The following is a 9,046-nucleotide window of genomic DNA, read 5'->3' as shown; positions in this document are numbered from 1 at the left end:
TTAATATGATGTCACCCTTTCCACCTGTAACAGATTCAACTTTTCTGGAGAGATTTAGGAGGAATTTATGTGTTTATGGGAATTTTTCACCATTCTAAACTAAAAATACTCCCGATAGAACTCTCAGGTCAGCTGATAAGTTGCTTCTAGTTGTTCCTAGAAGCAGGCTAAAAAACAGAGGAGATCGGGCCTTTGCGATTGCTGCGCCCAAACTTTGGAACAGTCTGCCTCTTGAAATTGGGATCTCTCCAACCCTTATATGTGCTTATAAATAAATTGATTGATTGATTCTTCAATAAGTGCATTTGTGAGGTCACACACTGATGTTACAGAAGGCCTGGCTTGCAGTCCACTCCACTCTAATTCCACTCAAAGGTGTTCTGTTGGGTTGAGGTCAGGACTCTTTGCAGGTCAGTCAGTTTCTTCCAAACCAACCATCATCCATGTCTTTATGGACCTTGTTTGGTCCACTGGTGCTCAATCATGTTGGAACAGGAAAGGGCCAACCCCAAACTGTTCCAACAAAGTTGGGAGCATGAATTTGTCCAAAATGTCTTGGTATGCTGGAGAATTAAGAGTTTCTTTCACTGGAACTAATGAACTAAGCCAACCTGTAAATAAACACAATTTGGTCAAATTATTTTACATTTACTCATATTTGAAAAACAAAAATAAAACTCATAGGAGTCTTTAATCTCCTTAAACCTCCAAAGTCAAAACAAGATACAAAACAAGTACATCCTCACATAGTGACAGTGGGTATTTTTTTTAACAGCATAACAAAATTTAGTCCCCATTGTTTAAAAGTATTAAACATTCTATTAAACAAAACAATATATAAGATACAGAAAAGCAAAGTTATAAATTTCCCAACATCAGGATAAAGGATCTAAAAGGTTAAAACCTTTTAGTTGGTTATTGCCATTTACATATTCATCATATCAGCCTGGAGCATGCAAGAGCCTATAGCAATGAGTTTTTCTATTACAGCAGAGAAATATTGTAATAATACTAATATTATTGAAGTTTTCACAAAATGTTTGTAAAGCCTTTACTTTTTAGACAATTCTTATTAAGTCACTAGTTATATAAGAGTTTCTTAATCTTATTTTCAAGAAGTAAAAAGCCAAAGAGCTGAAAATAGACACGTACATGTAACTCAGTAAAGAGTATTTTTCCTCCCTATATTTTTTGATAAGTAAGTATGAAGCAGCTTGAAAGTAAAATACTCAAGTGTAATACCTTTGAACTGTTCTGGAGTCATTCTGCCTAGTGACGCTCCACCACTTCCCAGGACAACATGCTTAACATTTTTGAAACTTGGCATCATTTGACCTGCGATTTTATTACATTGTTTTCAATTATATGCCCCTCGTTAATGCACATTCTAGAAGCATTGTTTCCTGTCTTGAAATTTATGCACATGGAAAAACAAACAAACAAATAAACAAGTGTGTTCCTCATGTGGGACTCCTGTGAAGTCCACACTGTCTGATGAGTATCGAACACTGTCATTTTTGCATAAACAAGAAAACACAGATGAAAACTTTTGCAAAAGACTTTAACTGTGCAACACATTTGCAAAGCATCAACTAAATGCAGGACTAATTTTCAACTGAACGGCGCTCTGTGAACATAAACAGCGTGTTTAAGAACTTGTAAGGGTGGGGTGTGAAGTGTTGGTGTGAATTCTTGCTCTTGCATCTGTTTATTTAATATTCATTGTTATAATAACATCTGCTCAGCCCAGTTACCTCTGGACAGAAGTCCTGAGTGTCTCTCCGTTCAAAGGGTCCGAGTCTCTGATTTGAGGGCTATTACTACAATACGTTAACAGAAACTTATTTAAGCTGATTACGGCACTAACTACCTCCATCTGAATGCCTAACCAACTGTGAGCTAGCTGACGCACCCCACAAAACACCAATGTTTCTTTTATCCGGGATATATAAAAATATGCTTTCCTATTGTACTTCATAAACATGACAAGCAGGTTTATATTTCAAAATTCTTTGTACATATCCTGGTAGGCATGTTGGAATTTCCTTGTGCCTGAATGCGTCTGTATTTTTTTATCAAACATTAGTTACAGTAAGAGCTCCAGTAGAACAAGAGTGACGCCAGACCACCAACCTCTGACTCTCTCCCCCACCGATGTAGGAGCGGTGCTGAGCAGGATCAATGTCCACAAGGCTGCAGGCCCTGATGGCATCCCCGGGCGTGTTCTCAAAGCGTGTTCTGGGGAGCTTGCAGGAGTGCTGACAGACATATTCAACCTGTCCTTGGCCCATGCTGTGGTACCGGCCTGCTTCAAATCCACCTCCATCGTCCCGATACCCAAAAACTCCAACCCATCTTGCCTCAATGACTACCGCCCAGTAGCACTCACCCCCATCATCACTAAGTGCTTAGAGCAGCTGGTCCTAGCACACTTCAAATCCTGTCTCCCCCCCACCCTGGACCCCCACCAATTCGCATACCGCCAGAACAGGAGCACAGAGGATGCAGTCTCCATCGCACTGCACTCTGTCCTCTCGCACCTGGACAACAACAACACCTACGCCAGAATGCTGTTTATAGACTTCAGTTCAGCGTTCAATACAATCCTCCCCTCACAACTCATCAGGAAACTGACAGACCTGGGCATCAGTTCCCTCATCTGCAAATGGTTACTGGACTTCCTGACCAACCGCCCCCAACATGTCCGGCTGGATAACTGCTGCTCATCTACCATCACAATGAACACCGGTGTACCACAAGGCTGTGTGATGAGCCCTTTCCTCTACTCCCTCTTCACCCACGACTGCAGACCTGCTGATGGTTCCAACACCATCATTAAGTTTGCAGATGACACCACGGTGATTGGCCTCATCAGTGACAACGATGAGGCCGCCTACAGGGAGGAGGTGGATCGTCTGGCTGAGTGGTGTGACACAAACAACCTGCTGCTTAACACCGAGAAGACCAAGGAGCTCATCGTGGACTACAGGAGGAATGCTGACCCACATCCACCCATCCACATTAAGGGGACGGCTGTGGAGCGTGTGAGCAGCTTCAAGTTCCTGGGAGTCCACATCTCTGAGGATCTCACCTGGACGACCAACTGCTCCAAGCTGGTCAAGAAGGCTCACCAGCGCCTCTTCTTCTTGAGGACTCTGAGGAAGAACCACCTGTCCTCAGACATCCTGGTGAACTTCTATCGTTGCACCATCGAGAGCATCCTGACCAACTGTATAACAGTCTGGTACGGGAACTGCTCTGCCTCGGACCCGAAGGCGTTGCAGAGGGTCGTGAAAACTGCCCAGCGCATCGCCGGAGCACCACTTCCTGCCATAAAAGACATCTACAGGAAGCGGTGTCTGAAAAGGGCTGGGAAAATCATCAGAGACCCCAGTCACCCATCACATGGACTCTTCACCCTCCTGCCCTCTGGGAGGCGCTACAGGAGCCTCCGGACTAAGACCACCAGGTACCGGAACAGCTTCTTCCCCACAGCTGTCAGACTCCTGAACTCTGCCTCCTGACATCTGACCCACGTTAACACATGGACTGAACATACACACACCCACAATGGACAACTGTACCCTCAAACACACAATAATAACATGGACTGAACCACCACTCACAACCACTAGCACTTTATATAGCCTCTGTAGAAATTATCCACATATCTCACTTATCTTAACTGCACTACTGTATAGCTCTGTAAATAATCATTCTGTACATACGATAATTTTTAACCCTACAACTGTTTACAACTTGCATAGTTCCCATTTCTGTATAACTGTATATCTCAGATTTCTGTAAAGTTATTTATTTCATATTCTGTATAGTTTTTCATATTTATATCCTGTTCATAGCCTGTACATAGCTTGTACTCACTACAGCCTGTACATACTTATAGTTATAGAATATTCACAACATACTTCATACCGTGTACATTATAACATACCATAATAGACCCATTTCTGTAATATACTTACATATCTATATTATGCTAATATATATTGTAATATATCTATATCACTAAAGCACTTCTGGATGGATGCAAACTGCATTTCGTTGCCCTGTACCTGTGCATGTGCAATGACAATAAAGTTGAATTCTATTCTATTCTATTCTAGTCAGGGACGTGTTCAAGTGAGGAAAAAGCTAAGAGAAAGAAAAGATGAAAAAAGAAAAATGACACACAGCAAATGTGACAAACCACAAACAGTATAGCTACAGAGATAAAGGCATGGCGAGAAAAGCACCAGAGGGGGTGGAGGGGTGAATAGCACCTTACAACCAGAAAAACAACCAGAGCGCTATTTTGTTGATCCAGTTGCCAGTTTGGGTTCAAACCATCCTTTGTCATTCAGCTCACCCTCAAACATATCTTAGTCATGTTGCTATAGACTCAGGCTGCCTGAGGACTTCCATTGATCTATTAGCATTAAAGAAAAGAAATGATAACACTCATCTGTGTGTAAGCTATTAATATCCTTTCAAAATTACATTATAAGAAATTGTATCAAATTGCAACAGAGTTCTGGCAGCTGGGCTTGCCAGCAATAAACTCTGTTTTCATGGTTTGCACAACAGGTTTGCAAGGGTGTTGCTGTGTTGTCAAGAAAATATAAGTTTTATAGTATGGTGCTGTTAGCCATTGAATTTCAGTGAGTCTTTGCATTAACCAAAGGGGAAAAACCATTTACAATGCAGCACTGTTCAGAATTCAAAATAGTACATTTACAATTAGATTTACAACTTAACATTCACTTTTGCTTCCAGGATGATAAATTGCTTGAATCCTTGTTTCTAGATATATATATAAAAATTAATGTTATAAAACATTTAGAATAGAATAATCCTTTAATTGTCCCACAAGGGGAAATTTGGTTGTAACAGCAGCCAAAAAGACAAATATACAAACAAACAGTACACAGGACACGGAACAGAAACATACACAATTTTTCTTACATATTTACATTAAGGACAATGGTTACTATAAACAGAGAGTACTGTACAGTTACTAAATTAAATAAAAATAATTACAGGTAAGAGGCAAACCAGGTTGTAGTGCGAATTGGTTAATTAACTAACTTATTGCAGTTACAGCATTGATGTAAACATCTATGTTTGTTGGGAGCAGTTCAGATTGTACAGTCTGACAGCTGCAGGGAGGAAGGACCTGCGGAAACGCTCCTTCATGCATCTAGGATGCAGCAGTCTGTCACTGAAGCAGCTCTGCAGTTCAGCAACATCTACATGCATGGGGTGGGAGACTCTGTCCATCAGAGATGTTATTTTGGCCAGAGTCCTTCTGTCTCCCACCACCTGCACTGGTTCCAGGGTGCATCCCAGAACAGAGCTGGCCTTCCTGATGAGTTTATCCAGCCTCTTCCTCTCAGCTGCCGATAAACTGCTGCTCCAACATACCACACTGTAAAAAATGACAGATGCCACCACAGAGTCATAGAAGGTCTTTAAAAGTGCTCCCTGTACTCCAAATGACCTCAGCCGCCTCAGCAGGTAGAGTCTGCTCTGACCTTTCCTGTAAAGAGCATCAGTGTTGTGGCTCCAGCCCAGTTTATTATTCAGGTGAACACCCAGGTACCTAGGTTAAATGTAATAACTATTTTAAAGAATATATAACCAAAAACTATTGACAGCAACTTAAAAGGAGGAGGTCAAACATGAAGATCAAATACACAAAACATAATCATCAACATCATCATAATTTTCTTTACGCTTGACACTTCAGGTATTGCGTGATAATGTTCCAACCTCTAATTCTTGTCTCTGTTTGACCCTCTGGCTATTTATTTATTTGTCTTTAACAAGTCGCCTTCTCTCTTCTTCTAGTTCTTAGCAGAAGTTTAATTAATTATCGTCAACGCCTAATGGAGGGTGTGTGAGGTGTGTAAAAATGTGTGAACAAAACTGATTCAATATAAAACTTGTGAGAAATTTGTTGGAACCTAGTGTTAAATACCCTTTCAAGACTCCACCTCCTGGACACTAATATCTCAAGCTGTCCATTTTGAGGCATCAAACAGAACTTCCTGTTAATGCTGATGGTAAGAGACCCAAAACCTTCATTCTGGCTTTGAATTTCCCAAGATTTTAACTTGTATTTCCTTTTATTATTTTTCCTTCTATTGTTCTTTATTTCCTTCATATAGATGGCAAGGCTGTGGCACATCCTGCTCCTGTGCTGGGCATGGAGCCCTCTGTGCTTTTCATCCAGTGTGAGCTTCATTGGTACACCAGAGGAGTGTGAAAAGGCTCACTTTGTCCCTGGTTACAACTTGGGCGGCGAAGGCTTTGACATTGTGACGATGGAAAGAAAAGGCGCCTATGTCATCGACACTGAAACGTGGAAACTTCAAGATGGCACTTGCAGAATGTACAGAAACAGCTACGTGAATCAGGTAAAACAGAAGGTCCCTGTCGCAGTGCTGGACTGGAGAACCCTGCCCAAGTGCAGTTTATCAGTCTCCAGTACACTCCATGATTCTGCTGAAACGCTTGCTAATGATTCCACATCATCTGTGTCCAATGACTGGAAAGTTGGCCTTGATATTCCTGTTTCTGGTAGCGTTGGACTTGGGGTTGGTTTTGGAGGCTCCCACTCCAAAGAATCTACCTTCGCCATGCAAAAGTCAAAACAAGATCGCTACACTTTCTTTCGCCATTCTGTCAAGTGTAACTACTACAGGTGAGTATTTGAACAGAATTAATTCAATTCCTAAAAACTACAAATAGTAAATAGTCCTATATATGCAAATCTTTCTATGTTATTCCAGTAGTTATGTTATTTGCAGACAGACAAACTCATCCACAGTATTTTATCATATGGGTAAAATTTTATTACCTATATTATATTATTGCTTACATTTTTTAATTTTTTGTTTTATTTCTGTCCTTTACAGTTACAGACTAAAAGCAAATCCTCCACTGAGTCATGATTTTGAATCAGTTGTGAAGGCCCTTCCTTATTATTCATCTGCAACCAAGCATTTATACCGGAATTTGGTTGAGACATATGGCACACATTACATCACACAAGTGTATCTAGGAGGAGAAATGAAGGCCGTCACTTCCATCAAGACTTGTCAGGCGGCCATGAATGGCCTGTCAGCTACAGATGTCAACGACTGTCTCACAGTGGAGGCCTCAGTTAGTTTCATGAGCTCTGCCAGCATTAAAACCATGAACAAACATTGTGAGGCAATGAAAAGGAAGTTAAACCATGGGCAAAGTTTCAGCAGTACATTTAGTGAGCGATTCACAAACATCATTGGCGGACACATTAACGGAGCTGATATCCTCTTTCAAGGGCAATCAACATCCGTTATGAGGGACTGGGTCAAGTCTCTTGAATCCATACCTGATGTGGTCCGATACAATATAAAGCCCATGCACATGATTCTGCCAAGCAGCCATTATGCCATTGCAGGACTGAAGCTAGAGGTGGAGCAGTACATTAAGAAAAACGCATTGATGAAAAAATGTTCCGAAACCTGTAAGATTGGATCCAGATCCAGCAGAAGAGATCCTTGCGCTTGTGTCTGTAATGGTAATAAAAATATCAAGTCGAACTGCTGTCCTGCTGGGAAAGGTTTTGCAACCTTAAAGGTGTTCAAACTTTATGCAAAGGGTCTGTATGGTGACAAGTGGACTCAGACAGATGGTTCAGTGGAGGTGACATATGGTGATCAGAAAAAGCGCACTGATATTATAAGTAATGATGACAACCCTAAATGGAGAGAAACATTTGAATTTGGAACCATCACCATCAACATGAAAGATAAACTTACATTTGCTGTGTATGATGAGGACAGTTACTGGAACGGTGATCTGTTAGGCGAGTGTTCATTTGATCTGCGAGCAGGGAAGGTGAGCGACAGCTGCATGCTGGATCATGGGACCTTCTTCTTTTCCTACATCGTAGAGTGTGCACCAAGTCTTAGTGGGAACCAGTGTCAGGAGTATATCCCCTCGCCCATGAGTCCGTCTTTGGCTGAGGTTTTCCACACCAGAAATGGGGTTCTTCTTGGAAAGATGGGGAATAAGTGTGACAGGCCAGAAAACATGTGAGTTTAATGCTGTCAGTGATGTAAGATGAGTCAATGGGAGAATAAGGATTTGACCATCTGCTGAATATCTATGTGCTTGTACTTCATGGCATTCTGTCTTTGACTTTTATATGCAAAAATATTTTTTTTAATTCAGCCATGCTTGTGGGCAATGTAAGCCACTCTCTATGCTTCTTTTCCATAGTCGTTCAAAAATCTAGCAATAAAGCATCAGCAAAGACAATGCGTGTGTGTCATTTGAGTAATTAAAAAAATTGGCATGGTCTAAGGTGTTTTTGGCTGCCTGTTTTTGTGTTTTTGGACTTTTGGACCGTCATTTTTTGTTATTGTGTAGTTCCTGGTTTCTTTGTCTTGAGCTTTGCTTCCTAATTTAATCTTTTATATTTCTAGTTCCTAATTAGTTGTTCATTTAGTCTTTTACCTTTTGTGCTCTGTCTTCGTCACTGGCCTCCTGGTTGCCTTCCAGATCCCCATTGAGTGCACCGCCAGCATGAGGTCGTCCTGCAGAGCTCCTTCGTCTGCATGGCTGTCCGTTGGCTCCGTCTCCTTTGGCCACTAATAAAGGAACTAATAAAGGTTAATAAGAGAAGACTATAAGCTACTGGCATACATGAAACAACTATCTGAAGTAATCGTATATTAAAAATATACAAAATTTCATAGTAATATTTAAATTAAATTTACATTATAAGTAGAATTATGTGTTGAGGAACTCCAATATACATGGACTGGTTCTTATATAGCGCTTTACTACTCTTCTGAGCACTCAAAGCGCTTCACACAACTTGTGCATTCACCCATTCGCACAATTTTCTTAGTGCTTTCTAACTAACATTCACACTCCAGATGGATGCATCGGAGAGCAATTTGGGGTTAGTATCTTGCCCAAGACTAGGGGAAGCCAGGAATTGAACCACCAACCTTCTGATCAGTAGATGACCTGCTCTATCGCCCGAGCTACA

The 9,046-nt window shown here is 41.1% G+C and overlaps 1 protein-coding gene across 1 annotated transcript; it reads left to right on the top strand.

The window, feature by feature from the left end:
• The first annotated feature begins 5,072 nt into the window (after nt 1-5,072).
• LOC146384898 (perforin-1-like) lies at nt 5,073-8,588 on the top strand. The gene is made up of 3 exons (XM_084930345.1): nt 5,073-6,062; nt 6,168-6,703; nt 6,918-8,588. The coding sequence occupies exons 1-3, from the start codon at nt 6,054-6,056 to the stop codon at nt 8,083-8,085; spliced, it is 1,713 nt and encodes a 570-aa protein (XP_084786471.1). The 5' UTR covers nt 5,073-6,053; the 3' UTR covers nt 8,086-8,588.
• The last annotated feature ends 458 nt before the right edge of the window (nt 8,589-9,046 follow it).

This window comes from Perissodus microlepis, chromosome 6 (assembly GCF_051167445.1).
Source record: "Perissodus microlepis isolate ML-2025 ecotype Zambia chromosome 6, ASM5116744v1, whole genome shotgun sequence".
Taxonomy (NCBI): domain Eukaryota; kingdom Metazoa; phylum Chordata; class Actinopteri; order Cichliformes; family Cichlidae; genus Perissodus; species Perissodus microlepis.
Note: the sequence above shows the minus strand (reverse complement) of the source record. Positions and strands in the feature narration are given on the sequence as shown.